The 22,278-nt window shown below is 54.5% G+C and overlaps 2 protein-coding genes across 4 annotated transcripts in view; both read right to left on the reverse strand.

The window, feature by feature from the left end:
* Positions 1 to 1,567: 1,567 nt before the first annotated feature.
* Positions 1,568 to 17,182, reverse strand: MFNG (MFNG O-fucosylpeptide 3-beta-N-acetylglucosaminyltransferase). Of its 2 annotated transcripts, XM_004006734.5 has the most exons (8): positions 16,702 to 17,182; positions 12,128 to 12,176; positions 11,664 to 11,766; positions 11,064 to 11,217; positions 8,043 to 8,128; positions 6,008 to 6,173; positions 4,192 to 4,277; positions 1,568 to 2,534 (listed from the first exon to the last, which is right to left on the reverse strand). In XM_004006734.5, the coding sequence occupies exons 1-8, from the start codon at positions 16,954 to 16,956 to the stop codon at positions 2,471 to 2,473; spliced, it is 963 nt and encodes a 320-aa protein (XP_004006783.1). In that variant the 5' UTR covers positions 16,957 to 17,182; the 3' UTR covers positions 1,568 to 2,470. The 2 variants fall into 2 exon arrangements, with proteins under 2 accessions (XP_004006783.1, XP_042103207.1); XM_042247273.1 differs by lacking the exon at positions 6,008 to 6,173.
* Positions 17,183 to 21,100: 3,918 nt separating this feature from the next.
* Positions 21,101 to 22,278, reverse strand: part of CARD10 (caspase recruitment domain family member 10) — a 32,760-nt gene continuing 31,582 nt past the window's right edge. For both annotated transcript variants that reach the window (XM_027967765.3, XM_042247271.2), the window contains one exon: positions 21,101 to 22,272. In XM_027967765.3, coding sequence (XP_027823566.1) covers positions 22,032 to 22,272 — 241 coding nt within the window. In that variant the 3' untranslated portion in view covers positions 21,101 to 22,031. The remainder of the gene's footprint in view (positions 22,273 to 22,278) is intronic.

Genomic DNA, 22,278 nt, shown 5'->3' on the forward strand with positions numbered 1-22,278 from the left:
AGTTTCCCAACCTGTAAAATGGGAGTAATACTTGCCTGAGGGGTACAGCAAGGCCAAGACAAGGTGGTTCAACCTTGCCTTCCCACCATACTCCCAGCCCCTGCCTGTGGGGCCCGCTCAGGTCACCCTAGCACAGCCTATAGGCAGCTTCCCCCTCCCCACACAGACCCACAAAGGGTTAATCCCAGGCTCCCTCCTTCCTCCATCCCAGTTCTGATCCTTGCTGACTCTGCTCCCCGCCCTATGTAGCTATTCTGAGACAATGGAGGCAGCAGATGGCCCGAGTCCTGTTCCCTCCACCCGACCCTCAGGATCTGGGAACAACCCGTAAATCTGCTGTTGCTTCTAAAAGCGGGCCAGCCGGCAGCCCTCCATGCATGGGGTGGAGAGGACGTCGGCTGTAGAGTACACCATCCCATCCCTACAGGCTGTGAGCCCAGAGGCCGCCCCACTCGGCTCGCAGCCCACACACCCAGCATTAGGTCAACTCAGAAAGAAAGGAAGCCCCACACCTGACAAGCACAGGGCGGCTCCTTTTGGGGTCAGACTCCTCCTTGGAAAAGAAGGGGTCAAGGCTTCAGTGTTCAGTGGTTCCATCTGCCCAGATAGAGTTGCGGCAGGGACAAGGTCCTTCGAGAGCTGGAGGACATGCCTCAAAGAAGCCCCCAGCCCTGGCTGCCTGGATCAAAGCCCCTCTGTCCCTCTGGACCTCTGCTCCCTCCTCCCTTCTGCCCTGAGCTCCACTGTGACCCCCAACCCCCCAACATCTCTGAGCATGATGTGGGCTGCAAGCAGACACATCCTCTTCCTAGCCCTCCCCCCAGACATGACTAGGCCTGAAATTTCACCATGATCACTTTCATTCAGTCATGCAAATTCTTTGGGACGTAAAATTTTAAGGGCACTTACCTTTACCTAGCTCCTACCTGGGCTGTCAAAGTGCCCCTTTATCTGATAGCAGAGGCTGAATCCCTCAGCTCCATTCTGCCTTCCCTGATTCTCTAGCCACCTCAACCCAGGCCCTGAAGACAGATAAAAGGAAGTATTGTCCTCAGTAAACCAGCACCTCATGACACACATAAATTCACCCACATGCATATCACTCACACAGAGGTGTGACAGAGGTACACACACATCTATACATCCCACACACATCAGTAGGCACAGACAAGCATAGAAGGGTGCATGGGCACACCCTTACACATCCTAGCGCACCATGACACAGCACACACTACTAGTCATCACTGTTCACAGGCCGTTCCTTTCTCCATACCAGACTCTGTGCTATGCCCTTTACAAACCCTGCATCATTTCACCTACAACCCATGAAGTAAGTACTGCTTTTAACCTGTGAAGTAAGTACTGCTTTTCTCATCTATAAAATGAGCAAACAAGCTAGAGAGGCCAAGCAGATTCCCCCAGGTCACACAGCCAGCAAGAGCAGGGCAGGGCGGTCTAGGTCGGGGACCCAAAATCAACATCGCTGAGACAGACAGATGAAAGATCCTCCCATCCCGCTCAGGAATGACTTTGACTGCATGTAACAGAAAACTGAACCAAGCAAGGCTTAAACAAATAAAGGTTTAATCTTCTTACAGAACCAGATGTTGGAAGAGGCAGCTGTGGAAATGATTGTCTTGGCATTCCCTTCATGGCAGCAAGGTGGCTGCCCTAGACCCAGACATCACACCCATATTTGCAGTAGGAAGATGGGGTATAGGGCTACAAAACTTTCCCCAGAAGCCTCTCTACTGGCTTTGCTTAAGTTGCACTAACAGAGATCTGGCTCTGGCCATAGCTGGGCCATGTAGTAGCTCCTAATAGCAAGGGAAGCTGGGAAAGTGAGCAACAGGAACATCATGATGGGCTGGGACCCATTCTGATTCATCATCTGGGTCTGGACATGCTGATGCTCCAAACAACATCAGGTGGGGAGCAGGGGCTGGAGACTGGTCAGCAACAACATTATCTGCCACAGACTCTGTGGATTCTGCCCTTCTTCCACTTGGGTCCCCTCAGTGCTTGAGGATCCAGCCAAGGAAGCCAGGAGTAAATGGCCCAGTATTTGATCCCAGGAGAGGAATTGAGAGACCAGAGCTGCTGGCTCTGCACACCCAGGGGCCCAGGTAATTCTCTTGAGGGTTAGGATTCCTGAGCCCAAGTAGCTTAAGGACCTTCCATCCTCATTCAGTTCAGCCACCCAGGGTCCATGGAGGCCCAGCCATTGAGGCCTCTCTGGCCCTTACTTGGTGCCCCCAGTCCTGGGCTGTGCAACACACCTCCCAGGGGCTTGAGATGCATTTAGCACCAGTCATCATCCAATCCTGGTCTTGCTCATCTCTCAGAGGCCCTGCCAGGGACTGCCCCCTTACACACACACAAGACCTGCCACGGGCCCTCAAGGCTGCCTGGGAGGCTAAGGACCACCAGAGAGCCTCAGCCCAGTCTTTGCCCAGAGGTTCAGGGTTCATCAGGCCACCAGCTGCGGGCACCAGGGAGTATCCGGGTAGAGGAGACAATGGAGGGAGTGAAACCTGTGGAGAGACCAGAAATGGACAAGACAGTCACCCCCACAGGCTCCCAGGGGAGCATGTCACAGAGATGGTTTGGAGCAAGGTTTTTCCACCTTGGCACGTGATGAATATTAGGAGCCAGATATAATTCTGTTGTGGGGACTGTCCTGGGCATTGTGGGTGCTCAGCAGCAGCCCTGTACTTCGCTCGCCAGATGCCAGCAGCATCCTCTGAGCTTTTTTTTTTTCTTTTTAACCTAATTTATTTATTTGGCTGTGCTGGGTCTCAGCCGTGGCACTCAGGACCTTCTATCTTCATTGCAACATGCAGGATCTTTAGTAGCAGCATGTGAGATTTAGATCCTTGACCAGGGATCAAACCCGGGCCCCTTGCACTGAGAGCGCAGAGTTTTAGCCACTGGATCCACAAGGAAGTCCCCGCTGAGTCTTTACAATCAAAAATGTCCCCACACACTACCAAGTGTCCCTTGGCAGAGGTGCGAAATGGTCCCTTGTTGAGAATCACTGATGGATAAAGACTTCAAAAGCCAGAGAAACCATGAACAGCTGAGGCCATAGCCTCCGAGTGACCTGAATCCCCATCAAGCAGGAACCTGTGGATTCTAGAATCTTTAGGCTTTGAGAGAATTTAACACCAATTTTAAATCTCTTGACATACAGCCATAGCTTGCACACCTCTACTGATGAAAAGCTCACTCCATTAGAAAGCAGCTCTTTTCCTTTTGAAACTTGAATTCCTGCCATCCCCCCACCCCTGTATTGAGCCAGATTCTGTCTCCTTGTAACGTCCAACTTGTTCAACACAGTCCTGGGCCTGGCAGCCCTGGGATAGTGGTGAGACCTCTGCCTCCAAACAGATGGCTCTGCAGGATTTCAGGGGCAGGAGTGCGTGCTCCCTTATGGGTTATGCACTTCAGGCAGGTCCAGAGTCTGGACAGAGCCTAGAAGTCCCAGGGGATGGGGGGGATGCCACCTCCCCAAATGAATCTGATGCCACTTTCCTCTTTTCTCCCCTATTCCAGTCACACTGGCTTCTTCCACCGCCTTGAGTAGGTCTTACTCCCCGCCACAATATGTCACAGGCCAGGCTCTAAACGTCTCCACAGCAATCGGGGCTAGGAGTGGGATGGAGGGGGCTGAGCTGAGCAGCCCTAATCTCCCTGGAGTGTGTTTGGGGGGAGAACTGGAGGTGCCTAGGTGGCATTTTAGCCTCATTCCAACCCTCTGTCCATGGAAAAGTATCATCCAAGAAATGAAGAGTCTAAGAAAAAATTTTTTTAATTTCCTTGGGTGTGGAGTTTCTCCAATGGGTGCCTGGAGTTTCTCCATGAGAGCATCTCCTTTGCTCAGTGAACACAGTTAAGTCTTCTAGAGGTTCCTGAAGAATCCCAGAGGATCAGGCCTGGGAGATCCCCTTCAGATCCTTGATGCCCAGCCTCCTTGTGCTACAAATGGGGCAACTAAGGTACAGAGAGGCAAGGCAGGCACCTGCCTAAGGTCACACAGTAAGCCAATGGCAGAGCAGGGACTGGAATCCACTCCCAGCTCTGTTATCAGCTACTAGCCTCTCTCACTTCCCTCACTCCTGGTTCCCTTCTTTCTATCCCTGGCCTCAGGCCCCAGTCCTCCCATCCTACAGTATCAGCCCGCAGACCCACCTGGAGGGGTCCTCCTCAGGCGAGAAGGGGCCATGGAGCTTAATGACGTTGAGTTTCCCCTCAAAGACGCCGTAGCTAAGGGTGACCTGCGCAGAGAGAAGCAGAGAAGGCAATGAAGCAGGGCGGGGCAGCAGGGAGGAGTGTCTCACCAGGGACCCCACAAGGGGGCAGCATTTTAGTAGAAACAGAGAAGGTGTCTAAGACATTTTGAGTGGCACAGAAAGCCTATCTCTGCACCTGAAATTCCACCATCAGTAATCGGTGTTTCACTGGGGGGTCCATCCTCTCCCATTCTCCCATAATCCCATTGGTGCCCCCAACAGTCTCATTTACTAATGAAGCTGGAATGATCCCCTTATCTACAGATTGGGTAACTGAGGCTCAAGAGGGGAAGGTGCCTTTCCAGGAAGTTGCGCACCTGGATGGAGGTTTCCTGAGACCTACTCTAAGGCCTTAGCAATTCCTCAGGTCATTCCACAAGCAATGAGGCTGCGGATAAAGACTCCAGTCAAAACACAGTCAAGCACCGTGATTAAAGACTGTGGATTTGGGGGCCACCCACCAGGGTTCAAGTCCCTGTCTGTCCTGAACTGGCCACAGTTAGTTCCACTCTCTGGGCCTCAGTTTCTCCATCTGTAGAATGGGAATAATGTTAAGAATCATCCCCTATGAATGTTATGAGGAACTAGAGAGTTAAAAAAGATAAGGCCCCCAGCGTGGTATCTGGCACAGCAGGGGCTCAAACCCCAAACTTTAGGGAACACCCCGGTTTTGGCAATCCAAAATCTGCCCCTCTTTCCTGGCTGTGGTCCTAATGGGACCAACCTGCACCCCAGTTGTAGGTCTGGTCAATCAACACTAGCTCTAGGCTCTGGTAGGAAACGGGTCATGTGTCCCAAGTGAGCCATGTGACCAGCGAGCACCAGCCGTGCGGTCCGATAGAAGGAGGAGCTCTCTTCTCACGGGTGGGGTGGGGCTGCCATCTTGCCAGCACAAGCAGCGGGCCTGCCTAAGAAAGAGGCCAGCATGGGGGAGGACACACGAGAGAGGGGACGGGATCTGAGCACCCAGATCTCACCAGATCTAGCAAGTCATCCACACCCGCACCTTCTCAGGTACACGGACCCATAAATGTCCTTTTCTGTTTAATTAGTCCATTGCCTTTCTGTCCCTTGCAGCTAGAAGGGCTCTGACTCATACCATGACACAGAACCTCCCTGGGGGTCTTCCCAGCCAGGACCCCCTATGGGACTGGACACCCATGAGTTGGAGGGCAGTATCTGCAAGGCAGAGCCAGCTGGACCTCAGCAGAGTCACTACCTGCCAGGTGATGGGAGGGGCACCTACCCCTCCCCCAGCCTGACATTACACATGGGTCATCCCTACTGAAGACCTGGTCTTTCCCAGTAACACCTGTGTGGGAAGGAAAAGCAGTAAGCAGTGGCCAGGTAGGCTCTGATGAAGGAGGAGGCCATTGAAAAGTGCAGGACTGGCCCCTTCAGAGGGTGTGGTAAGGATGGGAGGTTGAAGAGAGGTGAGAAGGAAGAATGCAGCGTTCAGGGACCTGAGTGGTCTGAATCTCAAGATGAGCTTCCTCTTGTTTGTGCAGGTCCCTCCAGCTGGCATTTGAGAACCAGATCAAAGAACATTAGCACCACAAATGCCAACCCATAAGGGTCAGAGGTGGAGAGCACTGAGTCACTGCGTGCCCTTAAGGGGGTCCTTTGCCATGCTGGGACTCAGTTTCCCCATTAAAGGAGAGAGCCCCCCCCCACACACACCTCCCCTGTTGCCACCTGCCCCATAGCTGGCTCACCTGCTCTGGGAGCTGGGCAGCCTCCAGCAGCTGCAGGGTCTCCAGGTGGGAGTGGAAGAGGGGGCAGGACTGCAGGTGGCCGCCCAGCTTGCACTCAACGATGTAACCCACAGTGCAGTCATCGGGCAGCCGGATGAGGGCAGATGTGTCCATGAAGTGGGAGCCACTGAGGAACAGAGCCATGCTGCAGCCGGTGGCCTAAGGCCCTTGATACCTAGAGCCCTTCCTGCCTCCCAGAAGACCCTCCCTCCACCACAGCCAGCTGGAAGAGAAGAGTGCAGCTCTAGCATCTGTCCCCTGCATATTGTGTAGCCTCATGCAAATTATAAACCTCGGAGAGCCTCAGTTTTCTCTTCTGTAAAATGGGCATGATAATAGCCAGAGCTGCTGTGAGGATTTTAAGTGGCAAAATGGTGAAATGAAGCCTTTTATAAATGTATATTTTCCTTTTCTCTCTTTCTATCCATTCATTCATCCGCTCATTCATTCATTTTTGAGTTTGAGCATATACCTGGTGCCAGCCACTGATGACACAGAAGCTGAGGACACAGAGATGGGAAAGAAATGCTTCCTGCCCTCAACAGCAGCCTCCGTGCTGGAGGGAGTCAGACAGATGAGCAGGTCATTTCAGAGGACTGGTGCTAAGTCAGAGGAAAGCACGAGGCCTGGGGACACAGGGAGGGCAAAGCAGGTTCCCAGAGGAGGTGGCAGCCTTTTGTTTTGCTCTTTATTTAATCATGGCAGTAGCAGATTCTAAACAGAGCCTTACAGGATGATCTGCAGTCAGCCAGGTGCCAAGCGGGGGAGGGGCAGTGTTCCTGGCAAGGGCATCACCTGACCGTGCACCCCATGAACGCCCTAGAGACTAGGCTGGGCAGCTTGCCCCGCTGCACAAGATGCCTGAGAGAGGGGTCCAGCAGGTACAGAATCCCATCCTTTGTCACCTTCCCCAGGCTGTGCCTGGGGGCTGCGCTGCCCAGAGGGGGTACTTTTTTCTAATTCACACAAATGTACCATAGAGGGGGACAGAAGCCTAGATGGGGTATCCGGGTCACAGGGAGACCCCTGGTCATGTGTATACACCTCTATCAACAGACCTTAGGACAGCATTCCTGCCTCCTCCTGAGGGCACCCCCATCCAGGGCAGGGCAGGGCAGGGCAGGTTGCTGCAGAGGCCAAACCACGCAGGCCCTAGAGCCAAACCCAGCAGCTGGGAGACCTCGGGCCTGGGTGACCTTGAACCAATCACTTACTTAAGCTCTCAGCAACTTAGTTTTCTCAGCCAAGTAGAAATAAGGCCAACGCCCCTTCCTCCCTGGGGGCTGTGATAATCTTAGCAAAGTACAGGCCTGGCTCAGTCAACCCTCAGTTGAAGGTGGTGACACTGATGTGGCTGTTAGTAGCACCTGCCCAGCAGACTGCAAGAGGCCTTTGCCACGCCCTCTCTAGAATGCCAGCGCCCCTGCCCAGTACTGAGGGCTTCCACTGCTCCCACAGTCCCCCTCAGTCTGGCACCACTCTTCCAGGACCATTCCAGCTCAGATGCCACCTCTTCCAGGAAGCCTTCCCTCCTCTTCCCAGGTAGAAGGCCCTACTCCCTCCTCTGAGTGTCCCTCCACTTGGCCTTCACCTCCCTTGTGACAGTGATTGGTCAGAAGAGGGCTGAAAACAGAGCCTAATATTGACTGGGCTCCTACCAGGTGCCAGCCCAAGCACTCTCTCATTTAACCCTTACAGTGACCACTGGCCACTGTATTATCAGGTCCATTTTACAGACGGGGCACTGAGGCTCCTAGAGGTTACACAGCTTGCCTGTGTGTAGCAGGGTGCACCAGGCAGTGTACCCCCAAGGGCAAGGCAACAGGTGACTTGCTCACCACTAGCTGTGTAACTCTGATGCAGTGGGAATGAGAGGTAGTGTCTCCTGAGCTCACACTCAAGCCCCTCCTGTTACAAACACCCCACCCACACACCAGCCGATTCCTCCTCTCTGCTCACCTCTACCTCCCCCATCTGCCTGTAGGTCTCTGCTTACCTGGCCCAGGGGGCCATCTTCAAAGCCAGTTTGCGGTTGATGCAGAAGCCAGCACCCCCGGTGGCAAACCAGAACTGTACCAGCCTCTGTGGGGGAAGATGGGGAAAGCCAAAGTGTAAGGTGAGCCTAGGGGTGGGAGCAACAGCCAGGCCTCCCCTTCCTTACAACCAACACGGCTCAAAAGCTTTATATTTCACATCTCTAGTAGTCTTGCTATGAGGCTTCTCAGACTGCACTCGTGGTAAAGAATCCGCCTGCCAATGCAGGACATGTAAGAGACACAGATTCGATTCCTGGGATGGGAAGATCCCCGAGGAGAACACGGCAAACCACTCCAGTATGCTTGCCTGGAGAATCCCATGAACCAAGGAGACTGGCGGGCTAAAGTCCATAGGGTCACAAAGAGTCGGACACGACTGAAGCAATTTAGTACGCATGCAGAGTCTTGTTACAACCTTAAATTATGCCCACGAAGGAAAAAGAGAAGGGAAGGCAAACATTCAAGGGCTTGGAATGGGATCCGGCATGTGGTAAACACTAGTGGGTTTATCGATCAGCTTGTAAAGCCCTTGACATCTGAACCAATACCACCCTTTTAGGGTGTAAACCGTTTTCTGCCCTTGCCTAGCACCACCATGGCCCAAGATCTCTTCTACCTCCTCTGTGAGGACCTGTGAATTCACCCAGGAATTTCTTCAAGGCTTTTGAGAAACACTGTACCTTTTCAACTGTACCATCTCTTAGTCAAAGTGCCCTAAGGTTACCTTCTCCCAAGTCCACAGTTGCTGCTTCACTGATGTATGTTGCCTTGGGCTGGGCTATCTCCCATGATTCAGCAGTGAGACGAGCACTGGACAGGAAGCTGGAAAGTCTGACACGGGGCTCCCCCCTCCACTGTACAGCTGTGTAACCTTGAAAGAGTCCCTGCCCCTCTCTGGACCTCAGATATGTCACCAGCGAGCACAACGTTGGCTCCAGTTCTGAAATCCGATGGTTCTCCAGGCCCAGAGGTGTGCTCCTCCTCCGAGATCTCTATGAGCTTACTTCTGGAAACTCTGCCCTCTTAGAGAGAAGTCAGGCCTCAACTAGGCAGAATGAATGGGTTCTTTGGGACCTAACAGGAGGCACCCAATAAACGCTTGCTGAATGAATTAATGAGAGCAGGGCTTCCACTCCCAGAGTAACCACAGTAACATCGGCAGCGACCATGTGAGCTCCTTGCCCCAAGCACTGGCCATGTCAAGCCCTGTGCTACAGATCAGGTGACTGAGGTACACAGAACTAAGGTCGCCTGCCGAGGTCCCAGAGCTGGGACTGACCCCAAGCCAAACCTCCTGCCCCCTTTGCCATCTGACTCTGGGGGGACACCCACATTCTGAACTGGCCAGGACACTCTGGAGCAGTCCTGAGATCCTGCTGGTGGGGTGTCTGACAAGGAGGGCATCGGTGCACATTGTGGGCTTGAGGAGTGGGTGTGCCCAGCAGGGTCCTGTGCCTAGCACAGGAAAAACACTGCTCAGAGTTGAGGCTTGGCTGAGTCAGGTGCTCGTGCTCAGCCGCCAAGTCATGTCTGACTCTTCAGAATCCCATGGAGCTGAATCGGGTACTGGTGGAAAACACTCACTAGTATCTACCATGTGCCAGATCCCATTCCAAGCCCTTGAATGTTTGTGTGTGTGCTTAGTTGCTCAGTCATGTCTGACTCTTTGCAACCCCATGGACTGTAGCCCACCAAGCTCCTCTGTCCATGGGACTCTCCAGACAAGAATACTGGAGTGGGCTGCCATTTCCTTCTCCAGGAGATCCTGGCCCTTGAATAGGTGGCCTCATTTAATTCTTTTGCTCACATCCACTCTGTGAGGCAGGGACTGTTTTCACTGATTCTACAGATGAGGAAACTGAGGCACAGAGAGGCGAGGAGACTGCAGTCAATGTCACAAAGCCAGGAGGGAGCGGGGCTAGGGAATGAGCTCTGGGAGTCAGGTTTCAGAGCAAAGCTCTCAAATCTTTAGATGAGGGAGAGGTGGTATGGGAACCTAGGGGACCCCTCGGCTCACCTGGCATCAGCTTGCTCATGCACACCACCCCTCAGGGCCCAGAAGGATTTAATTAGGGCTCAGAGGCTGATGAGCTGCAGATAATTAAGGTTTTGTGTTTCCTGCTCTTGGTTTCCCTCGAGAAGCAGATGGTGACCCTGAGAGGGAGAAAGCCCCATAGTGGGCCCAGCTCCCGCTCCAGACATTGCCTCTAGAGAGGGGGACCCTTGGCTTTCATGGAGGCCAAGGGTGCCCTAGGGGCCTGGGTCACCCCAAGCCAGAATCCAGGTGGGTTCTGGGGACCGGGGGGATAACATGCAATATACGTATACTAAAAAATTCTTATTTCTCCAAAAGTCAAATTTAATGAATATCCCGGGCTTTTATTTGCTTCCTAAATCTGGCAACCTAAATCTGTCCATTCAGGTCTGGAGCTGAAGCGGGTGCTGGGGACCCTCTTGTGCCAGGTGCCAATACCCCTGTGGGTGATTAGTGAAATCTGAAGAGAGGAAAGCTGTCTAAGGGAAGGGAGGGTTCAGGGGCTCCCGGCAGCCGCAATTTGCCACCTGGCCCAACAGATTCAGCATTTTAACAATCCGTCCAACTACATGGTGATACCAGGTGGCTAGAAGCCTGATTGTGGAGCCTGGAGACCTCAGCTCAGCCCACTATGCTCACGGTATGACCAGGACAAGCCACTGCTCCTCAGTAATTGAGGCCCTACTCAGTGCCAGTCTTTGCTTTCCTTGCATTATGTCAATCTCCTCTCTCTCCTCTCTCAGTCTCATAAAGGAGGAGACAGGATTCAGAGGAGAAGCCACCAGCCCAGATACACAGTGATGCAGGCAATTCTGAAACCCAGAAAATCCACCCGCCCCCTGCAGAACCCCGCCCCTTCAGGGCCCCGCCCCCTGACCCCGCCCCGCGAAGGGCCCTGCCCCGCCACCCAGCGGCCAGTTCACAAAGGAGGCTGCGAGGGACCCACTGTGCGGTTGTGAGGTTGCGGCTCCGAAGCGTGAATTGGCCGATTGAGGCTAGGGCGGCCTACATAGACGTCGCGGGTCTGGGGGAAGGTTTTCAGCAACTTCAGCAGCGCCCTGGGGTTCAGATAGTTGTCGTCATCCACATGGCAGAACCATCTGTGGGGATGGAATGGGGGGACCTTGAACTTGGAAGGGGTTCCCATGAGCTGCCTGTCAGCCAGACTCCCCCTGCACCCTCACAGTCAGTCAACAAACAGATATGGGCTGGAGTGGACTTAACACGTAAGGCCTAGCCCTGTGCCAAGCAGCATCTCCTGTAAGCTCATAAGGAAGTTGTGCCCATTTCTCAGGTGGGAACCAAGACTCAGGAAGGTTAAGACACTTGCCCTAGGTCACACAGCCAGAACGGCAGGATTTGAATCTAGATGGCCTGATCAGAGGCAGATCCCAGAAGGCCCTATCTACATGTGATTCAGTTCATAGGATCCAGAACTTTACTTTTTTGACAAGACATCCCATTTAGATATGGGATGTCTTGAGTGGCCTGAGGCAAAGGTTACGCCTGCCCCCTAAGACCAAGATGAAGACCAAGGTAGACTCACCTCAGCCCACTGGCCAAGAAGGCATCAAATTCAGCGGCCATCTTGCAGGACAGGGCAGGGTGGCTGTGCTCCGCAGAGCAGTTGGTGACCACAAGGTGGGACCCTAGAGAAGTAAGGACAAGTCAGCCCAGCTCCTCCCCACAGCCCTGCACAGTGTGAGAAGCAGAGCAAGGCAGGGCCTCAAAGAGCCTGGAGCAGTCCACCCACTCCCGTTTTACACAGGGGAAGCTGAAGACAGGGAGGGCTGGCTTGCCCAGAATCCTGAAACTAATGGACAGCATGCTGAGCTGGGACCCAGACGTTCATGGCCTTCCATTTCCAGGGGAGACTCCTGCTCCCCTCCTGGGCAAAGGGGGAATCCCTGTATACCAAGGGCAGACAGTCGTGTTTCCTGGGAACCCCCAGGCAGCCACCCCAGCTTTCCCTGACAACAACTGAGGGGTCCCCATCCCACCCAGAGTTACCCAGTCTCTCCTGGAGGACTTCATCTGGGCTGTCAGTGAAGATGAACGTCTAAGAATAAGAAAAGAGTCAGGGCAGGGGTCAGCCAAGGAGAGTCCCGGGTCAGCCCACAGCCAAGTCCAGGTGGACGCACACACAGCAGACCTCTGTCCTCCTTCAGTGATGGAAATGCACTCCTGTCACAGTCACACACTCCTTTAGGGCAAGAGGACTTTCTCAGCTACCCAACCCCCTCCCCCATGCAACACACATAACCCAGCTTTTGTAGACACACAACTTCAAGTTGTACATCAACCCATCAGTCTCACATTCAGCCCCCTTACAGACCAGCACCCACCAGACCAGAGTCGCACACCCTTGGTAGAATCACACCTTCTTCAACCACACACACATCGCAGTCCCACTTGGCCACTCCACAATCACGTATACACGTGTGTGTCAGCAGACAGATTCTGGGACACCGAACCACTGAGGGAGACAGTCACAACTTTCACAGTCACCCAACCTCCGTGTGCAAGTGTTGGGGCCCTCACATGCCTCCCAGACTGAAGAGGTGCCCCACCCACAGCTTTTACATGTCTGGCCCCCCATGACTTCACTGACTCTCCAGACAGGTGTTGTGATTTGCAGATGGCAAAATGAGGGCTAAGTGATGAAACAAGGCTGTGTGGTTGGCAAGAGGTAAGGACCTCTCCCCACTCTTAGCTCCCAGCACAGCCAGACATCCCCCCAGGAGCCCCACCCAGCAGGCACTCAGACCCAGCCTGAGGACACTGAGCACCTGAGCACCCCCAGACCTGAGCTCTTCTCACTCTACCCTATCTTACTGGGACCCAACATCTGGGGGTCACCATGCCTCCTCTCCTTCTCTCACACCCACATCCAGTCTGTCAGCAAATTCTATCCACCCAACTTTCAAACTAAAGAACTAAAGAGCCTCTTGATGAAAGTGAAAGAGGAGAGTGAAAAAGTTGGCTTAAAACTCACATTCAGAAAACTAAGATCATGGCATCTGGTCCCATCACTTCATGGGAAATAGATGGGGAAACAGTGTCAGACTTTATTTTGGGGGGCTCCAAAATCACTGCAGATGGTGATTGTAGCCATGAAATTAAAAGACGTTTGCTCCTTGGAAGAAAAGTCATGACCAACCTAGACAGCATATTAAAAAGCAGACACATTACTTTGCCAACAAAGGTTTGTCTAGTCAAAGCTATGGTTTTTCCAGTAGTCATGTATGGATGTGAGAGTTGGGGCATAAAGAAAGCCAAATACTGAAGAATTGATACTTTTGAACCATGTTGTTGGAGAAGACTCTTGAGATTCCCTTGAACATCAAGGAGATACAACCAGTCCATCCTAAAGGAAATCAGTCCTGAATATTCATTGGAAAGACTGAAGCTGAAGCTGAAACTCCAGTACTTTGGCCACCTGATGCAAAGAACTGACTTATTGGAAAAGACCCTGATGGTGGGAAAGATTGAAGGCAGGAAGAGAAGGGGAAGACAGGAGATGAGATGGTTGTATGGCATCACCGATTCAATGGATATGAGCTTGAGTAAACTCTGTGAGTTGGTGATGGACAGGGAAGCCTGGCATGCTGCAGTCCATGGGGTCACAAATAGTCAGACACAACTGAGTGACTGAACTGAACTGACTGAACTTTCAAACTGCTTGGGGTACACCCTCTCCCTGGGGTACAGCCTCCACAGTCAGCCCACGGTCCATCCCCTCCTCGTCACCTCCTGCCTGCTTTGCTGCAGTCACCTTTTCCCTGTTCTCTCTGCTCCGTCCTGCTCCTCTCCAGGCTGTTTTCAACACAGCCCCCGGGGGAGCCTGTAAAGTAAGTCAGACTTTTCTTGCCCTGCTCTCCGGCAAACTTGTGCCACCAAACAGTCACCAGATAGTGGAACTCTCTCCAGTCTGGAGTGTGGGCCAAATGGGCCAGGGAAGGCCTGGGAATGAGTTAGTGGGGAGAGGGGGAAGGAGGGGTCCCCACAGCACGGTCTGGGGGCCTAGCAGGGCTCATGAGGCTGGTGTTTCAGTCCCCTGGAATTCTGAGGTTGGCACAGAGCAGTGGGCAGAGTTTTCTCTGAGCAGAGGGTTGCATTTGATTGTTTCTAGGAGGGATCCTGACAATGGTTAAAACCTTGCAGGAAAACAAAAGGACAGACAGCCTGCTGGGGTCAGGGGAGGGGGTGCCGGGGGCCATCTGCTGCAGAGGAGGGGAGATGTGGGGCTCTCATTGCTACCCCCACCCCTGCCCTCGAGGAATGTGAGGAAGAGAAAGGCTCCTCTGCATCGCAAAACATGCTTCCCCCAAGCCCGCCCCCTGTGCCTGGGACAAAGGCCACACACGAGCCCGAGCCCGCTGCCACAAAGGCCCACCTGCCACCCGGCTGCCCTTAACCAGCTGGAGCGGGTGCCCAGCCCTGGAGTTAACCAGCTCAGGCCTGCTCCTGATGGCAGAGCTGGGAGAGGCTCTAATACCCTCCTACCCTGTGCGGCTGGGGAAACCGAGAGTTGAAAAGGGGGCGGCCTTGGCCGAGGTCACAGGGAGAGATGAGCCAAAGGGTGGAAATGAAGGGGGCCCAGATGTAGTGATGAGGGTGGGTTTCCCTGTCTCCTCTCTTCTTCCTCAGTTTGAGTGTCTTGCCTTTTATTTTCAGATCTGCCTTAAAGGACAAGATTTCTAGTCTGCCCCTTCTGCTAGGGACAGGGGAGGAGGAAGTGGGAATGTCCAGCTGAGTAAATACATCTCCTACCTCTGCTTACAAATGGGAATTTTTAAGTTTCCCCCTCTGAAAAATGGGAATATCAATACCTACCACTCAGGTTATTGTGAGGGTTCAGTAGAGTGATGCACCGACATGCTGTCCCTTAGATGCTGAGCAGTTGCCAGGTACTCACTCTGGCGGCCTGGTTAACATCTGGGATTGAGCTCAGAGCACAGAGAGGGTGTCTGCATGCCTCTCCGCTGCCAGCCTAGTCCTGCCAGGCCTGAACGCCCAGGCTAAAAGCCCAAGTGACCAGGCAGCCCTGTGGTCCCCAGTCTCAGCAGAGAAAGAAGGACCCCAGCCTAGAGATGGGCCCACTAAGCTCTGCCCTCTTGGGCCTTTGGGGTGATGCTGGCAAGCTCTTCCTCCTCTCTGGCCTCAGTATCCTCATCCGGAGCAAGGGCACCATCGCAGAGATCAAGACGAAACAGGAAAGGGACTCCGACCACGTGAGGCCATGCTCCAGGGTACACACAGACACAGCACCATAAACAGGAAGGTCTGCAGGGAGGGCCAGGTTTGGTGGCTTCCGCAAGCGGAACTAGAATCTCCCTAAGATGAGAAGCTGTGCAGCGTCCCAGGGAAGAGTCTGAGGGGTGTTGGGGGTCCCAGCAAGGAAAAGGTTAATCCAGGGTGCCGGGATATCAGGACCAGGAAATCAGGGTAAAGGTGCCCCCTCCCCAGTTGGCCTTGGCCTCTTCCAGCACCACCTCCCCCTCCTTGGTCTCCAGGAACCTCCAACCACCGCCCCCCAAAGGCTCGTCACTTCCTCCCACTGAGCCAGCCGCCAAAGTAGGGACAGTGTGTGTGTGTGTGTGTGCGCGCACGTGCGCACGCACGCGAATCTGCCCCTCTACCCCACTAGAGAGGACTCTCAACACCCCCAAAGCACCCACTTTGCCTGAGGAGGGCACTGGGTATGGGGCTGGAAGAGCCAGAGGGGACTCAGAGCTGCCTCCCCAGAAAGCCACACTCCGTCACACACACGCCTCTTGTCATGGCACGTCTGACACTGACACTGGCTCCATGCGTGTGAGCACACACGCATGTGAACACACATACACATCCCCACCATACATGCCAGGCAGGCCTCTCGCTCATCACTGCTTTCACCACAGCACACACCCACTTCGTCCATCCCTCAGAAACTGCCCCACAGGAAATGGAGCACAGGAGGTGAGATGCCACTGCCCCGGGGCACACCCTTGGCAGCAGAGGATGGGGGCAGGGGCTGTCAGGAATTCTGAAAGGATGCCCCCCACCCCTCTCCCCAAACAGGCCCCACCCAGACCATCCCATCCTCAGAGGCTCAGCCCTTGTGCTCCACCCTCAGCCAGGGCAAAGGACAGCACCCAGGGCCTGGCCTGGGGGCAGCCTGGCCAGGGCTCTTGTCAAAAGTCAGGACTTCGCAGAGGCCTCTGTCCAGCTGCCCAACACCTACCATTGCCCCCAAGGCCAGGGTGGGCAGGCACTAAGCCTGCTCCAGAGCAGCTAGGGAATGAAGGGACCCCCAGAAGGGACCCCCAGAAGGGACGTAGGAGCCCAGAGTAGCCTGGCCCCCAAAAGACCAAGCAGTGGGCCTTAGGAGTGCCTGGCTCCTGGGCTAGTGAGGGACTCACAGCCGCAGGAGACCCCCATCCTGGGAGGAAGGAGGAGCGGGAACACAGTCCAGGCAGGGCAGGTAGGAGGGCAGCTTCTCCCGTGGGGCCGCCAGAGAACCCCAGGTCGGTGGTAGAAAGGCCTCTGTGAGCACTCAGACCAGGGGCCACTCCTGGGACCCGCAATCCCCCGCTTGTCACCTGTTCCCTGGTCCTGGAGACCCACGTGTTGAGCAGCAGCTCCAGGCGGGAGTGATGGAAGGCCTGGGTCGTCTTGACTGCGATGAAGACATCGTGGAGCTGCAGCTCGGAGGGCCGAGGGCTTGGCGGGCTCAGCTCGGGGGTGTCGGGTACACGCTGCGGGGACGGGCTTGAGCGGTACCGTAGGGAGAGGAGCCCCATGCACAGAAGGGTGAGGAGGACTCCGGCCAGGCCCCGGAGGAGCCGGCACTGCATTGGCCCTAGGGACCCAGACGGCTCAGCTCCCAAATCCCAACCAGACGGGGAGGGGAGGCTGGTCAAGAGGGTGCCCCGGCAAAGGCAAAGGGCTGGCAGGCATGGCGGGCGGGCCGGGAGGGGAGAGGTGGGAGTCGGAGCTCCGGACCCGCAGGCCGAGCCACCGTAGCCCCGCCGCCGCCAGCCCTCCACCTGCTTGCTCCCCAGCCCTCCCGCCTGCGGCTCTGGGGCGCCTGGCCCCGCCCCTGCTTCCAGCGCAGCCCAGGGGCGGGGCCGGCCCAGGGGAGCCCAGAGGTGGCTGGAAAAGGCACCGAAGAAGGCACAGCGACTGGCTCTGCCAGCTGCTGCGGTGGGGGTGGGGGCAACGACAACCCCTCCGCGCCAGATGGAAGGGAGGGGCCCTCCAGCCTTCCCACTTCCCAGAGACCGTCGGCTTAGCTCATTCAACACCCAGTATCTTCTGTGGCCAGCCTCCCAGGTTTGGCTCCACACAGCTCCTCCTCCCCGGTGCACCCCTCCCTCCGCTAGCCCTGGCCATCCTCACCCACGTTTCGTTTACCGGGCTGAGTTTTATTTGCCTTTTAAGGGCTTCCCCAGTGGCTCAGTGGGTAAAGAATCCGCCTGCAATGCAGGAGACACAGGAGATGCAGGTTTGATTCCTGGGTTAGGACGATCTCCTGGAGGAGGAAATGACAACCCACTCCAGTATTCTTGCCTGGAAAATCCGGTGGACAGAGGAGCCTGGCGGGATTCAGTCCATGGGATCACAAAGAGTCGGGCACGGCTGAGCAACTAAGCACATAGCCCATTAACAATATCTTATAGATTCATGTGGACAGCAAAGGGACTCAGCCATTCATATACATGTGTACCCATTCTCCCCCAAACTCCCCTCCCCTCTGGGCTGCCACATAACAGAGTTCCCTGTGCTCTACAGTAGGTCTTTATCCATTTAAGGCTTAAGCTCAAGTGGCCCTCCTCCAGGACGTCTCCCAGCCTCTGGGGCCCCTAAGGTGGTTAGCCCAGTTTCTTCCATCTTCACAACAGTGCTAAACTTATTTCCAGTTCATAGCTGAACATACAAAGCTCAGAATGATCCAAGCTAAGCCAGCAGCTCAGCCACAGAGGTGGTGAACCCAGGTCTCTGGCCCTTGTCTGGCCCGCAGAAGGCCCCTGAGGGTCCCTGTCCTGCTGTGACCAACTGCAGTCCATCTTGCTTGGCAGTCATTACTGCTTCCTGCTTCCCTGGTGGCTCAGAGGTTAAAGCGTCTGCCTCCAATGTGGGAGACCCGGGTTCGTCCCCTGGGTCGGGAAGATCCCCTGGAGAAGGAAATGGCAAGCCACTCCAGTATTCTTGCCTGGAGAATCCCATGGACTGAGGAGCCTGGTGGGCTGCAGTCCACGGGGTCGCAAAGAGTCGGACATGACTGAGTGACTTTACTTACTTACTCTCCCAGCCAGCCCAATGGACAGAGGACTTTCTGCGGCTACCACCTCTGTCTTGGGTTTTTAAGTTAATTTATTATTTTTGACTGTGCTGGGTGTTCATTGTGGTGCTCAGGCTTTCTCTAGTTGTAGCGAGCAGGGGTTTCTCTCCTTTCGGCTAGTAGGCTCTAGAGCGCAGGCTCCGTAGTTGCAGCTCATGGGCTTAGCTGCTCCTTGGCATGTGGGATCTCCCTAGGTCAGGAATCGAGTCCGTGTCCTCTGTGTTACAAGGTGAATTCTTAGCCACTGGGCCACCAAAGAAATCCCTCCACCTTGTCTGGTACAAGGTCATTCATGTCTTGTCCTCCCTCTGCTGGAACCCTGATGGCTTCACAAACGCCAAGGATCAACACCTGCAGACCCTCTAAGGGTGGCCCCTGTTACCTCCAGTCCCAGCTCCTGCTCTTTTGCTTCCTCACTCCAGACCCAGTGGGCTGACCAGTTCAGGGACACGTCCACCTCAGGACCTTTGCCCATGGTTCCTGCCTGGGCCTCTCTCTGTTTAGTCGCTAAGTTGTGTCCAGCCCTGCGGCCCCATGGAATGTAGCCGGCCAAGGTTCCCTGTCCATGGATGATTGCCCAGGCAAGAATACTGGGGTGGGTTGCCATTTTGTTCTCCAGAGGGTCTTCCCAACCCAGGGATCAAACCCAAGTCTCCTGCGTCTCCTGCACCGCAGGCAGATTCTTTACCACTGAACCCCCTGAGATATTGGTCCGGAGAAACAAATCAACTGGTTCTACCAACATGCTACCAAAAAACCTGAAAGCCTTAGCATTCACATCTCAGACTAGATGGAAGAGACAATTCTCTTTAAGCTACAGTTTCATGATTATATAGAAAATCACTGACCTTGAGACAATAAATTCATACTATACTACTACTAAGTATTTTAAAGTGATTTTTACCTCTTTGTAAGGAAGGGATCAAAATAATTAGGATTTTTTAAAATGAAAAATGAGATTCACTGGAAGTTAATAAAATGAATCAGTGACCCAACTCTATGGACTCCAAAATAATTAGTTCTACCCAGGTTGCCAGGTCTAGAGATCCAGAGATCTAACTCTCCCATCACCCTACCTCCCTCAAGTCTACACAAATATCTTCTACATGAAGCCTTCCCAGACCACTTTATTTAAATTGCAGCTCCTCCCCCCTCCTTCCCAACTTTCCAGGCTCTTTCCCAGGGCCCCTTTTCTGCAGTGTTCTCTCCAAAAGTACTTTTCATCTTCCAACATCCTATATATTTATTGTCTGTCTTCCTCATGAGAATATCAGGGCATGGATTTCTTTTTATTCACTGAATTCCTAGTACCTAGAACAGGACCTGGCACTCAAACATGGTAGGCACTCAAACATGGTAGGCACTCAAACTTTTCTTGTTAAACACAGGAAATACCAGATGCGTGGAGAATTGTATTAGAGAGAGAGAAAAGGAAAACCAGCCCTTCTGAATCATCCTTCTATGGCTCAGCCCTGTGCCAGGCACCCTCACAGCCCATCTTCTCAGAATGGCATCTCCAAGGGATAAACCCATGCTTCATGCCATACAGACCAGGGTTCAAATCCCTAGCTGTGTGACTCTGAACAAGTTACTTCACCTCTCTGAAATTCACCTTCATTTGTAAGATGGGGACAAAAATAAGACTTGGGGTTGGTGGGCTTCTCCACCCCCATGCAAAGGGCACCTAACATGGGACCAGCCACTGGGCTCCTGCAACTTCACCCAGGCTCGTATGTCCATAGACCAAGCACTGGGCCAAGAAGGGGATGGTTTGCTTACCCCAATGAGCATAATCCAGTCTCCATGGCCAGGGAGCCAATAGCCACCCATAGAGACCCACCATCTGGCCACAAAGCAGAGCATGGCATGGCCCAGAATTCCCAAGGCCTGGGAAACTCAGGCGGCTTTGTGGAAATGATATCTGAGCCAGACTTCAAATGTAAGCAGCCCCCAACCCCTGGACTTGGACCTCTCAGCTTCATTTCCTACCACTCCCCAGTGGCCAATCTCAACCTATTTCCTGCCACTGAGCCGTTGCTCTTGAGGTTCCCTCCACCTAGTCTATCCACTCCCCCCAACTCCCAGGAGCCTGCCCAAGTTCATCACTGTGACTGAGGAGAATCCTAGGAGGACCAGGAACAACATAGGCACGTGAGTCCCTTACATGCTTCCTGAAGAAAGGAATCCCACCCCCCAAGCTCAAGCAGCACCTCCTCCAGTAAGCCTGCCTAGATTTCTCCCACTGGAAGTTCTCATCCTCTCCACAGTGAAGCAGTCTCACGGGCTTGGTAGCACACTGACTGACGGTTTGCTCTTAGTCTTCTGGATTCAGTGGCCGAGCCCCTTAGCCTAAGACCCGACAGTGCTGGCTAGGTATCCCCTCTCCAGGAGACATCTCTTTGATGATCAGACACAGGCAGGGCTGGGTGCAGGGGTGGCCCATCTGTGGGGCCCTTCTCCGGTCATTTGGGGGCAGGTAAGGTGATGCCGGCACAGATGGTAGGCAGCTCCAGGATGAGTCAGGAGAGAAATCTGACCCTCCCCATGAGCGAGCAGGAACCTGAAAGGTGGCATCAACCTGAGCTGGGGGTGGCAACAAGTGGGACGAGGGGAAGGGGGCCCAGGCCAGGGAGGCAAGCAAGCAAAAGGCCACCAGCTTCTATGACAAACTGTTTAATGTTCCATAATGTGCAGCTTCTGAGGGGAAAAAAAAGCCCATTAAAAATCTACAAGCTGTACATTCTGGTAACAGAGTGGCTGGCCCCCTCCCCAGCCATCCCTCTGAGAGGCAGGACAGGGAGGGGCGCAGGTGCTGTGAGAACATGGTCCTCGAGTGTACTCACCAGGAACACACACGGGTTAGTGCCTAAGGGTCACGGGGGTGGGGGCATGACATTTACACAGGAGAGAACCACAGACACACATGTGACACGAGGGTCACAGGTGACGGTGGACTGGGGAGGCCACAACGCCCCCGTGGAGGTAAACACAAGACATGTCAGCTGGATGGGTGGGTGTCACACACGACAGGCTCAGGGACTCCTGTGAACAGAAGAGGCTGTGGAGGACTTCCCCAGTGGTCCAGCGACGAAGACTCTGTGCTTCCACTGCACAGGGCACAGGTTCAGTCCCTGATCAGGGAACAAAGATACTGCATGCCACACAGTGAGGCCAAAAAAAAAATTAGAGGCTGTGGAGCCAGGAGACCTTGTGAGCCGAGGGGAGGGGCAGACTCGAGTCCATCCTGTGGGATCTTGGGTGTGCAAACCAACGCACAGGACTGAGAACGCAGATGCGCTGAGGAGCGCCATGAGGGACAGGACACAGATGTGTGTTTGAGACCCACGAGAAGGGTCCGTGGAGACACAGGGCCAGGGGAAGGCCCAGAGCAGCAAGTCCAGGGGTGGGAGGGAGCTCTGGCCAGGGGCTCCTGTGGGTGAGAAAGCCCACAGCCGAGGGCCCCGCGTCAACAGTCCCAGGGTTGAGGAAGGCTCAGGATGGGAGGACACTGCTCCACTGCAGATACCAGGGTCCCTGCTGGTGGCTTCTGGAGTGAGGGAGGAAGGTGCAGGCATTCCAGGGGGGCCCTCAGGCCTCGCTGCTGCTGCTGCTGCCGCCGCCTCTGGTGCTGCCACGCTCCACCCACACGAGGCGGGCCTGCTCCTGCAGGATGCGTCCCCGCACCACCTTGGCCAGCTCCTCTGAGTGGCCCCACTCGTGGGCGGGCACCTGCACCCAGGAGCAGGGCAGACCCCAGAGCACATGCTCCGAGCTCCGGCACTGCCGCAGCAGCTCGGAGTCCCGCCAGCCCGGCCGGCCCAGCAGACCCCTGCCA

Source organism: Ovis aries, chromosome 3 (assembly GCF_016772045.2).
Source record: "Ovis aries strain OAR_USU_Benz2616 breed Rambouillet chromosome 3, ARS-UI_Ramb_v3.0, whole genome shotgun sequence".
NCBI classification, from domain to species: domain Eukaryota; kingdom Metazoa; phylum Chordata; class Mammalia; order Artiodactyla; family Bovidae; genus Ovis; species Ovis aries.

What these genes read in the sequence shown, in the direction of transcription:
- MFNG (XM_004006734.5), bottom strand. Translation starts at nt 16,956, where the DNA reads ATGCAGTGCCGGCTCCTCCGGGGCCTGGCCGGAGTCCTCCTCACCCTT. An exon ending in AAGATGGCCCCCTGGGCCAG is followed by an intron (nt 6,174 to 8,042) that starts GTAAGCAGAGAC and finishes TCTGTTCCTCAG; the next exon opens with TGGCTCCCACTTCATGGACA. An exon ending in CTGCCCAGCTCCCAGAGCAG is followed by an intron (nt 4,278 to 6,007) that starts GTGAGCCAGCTA and finishes CTCTCTGCGCAG; the next exon opens with GTCACCCTTAGCTACGGCGT.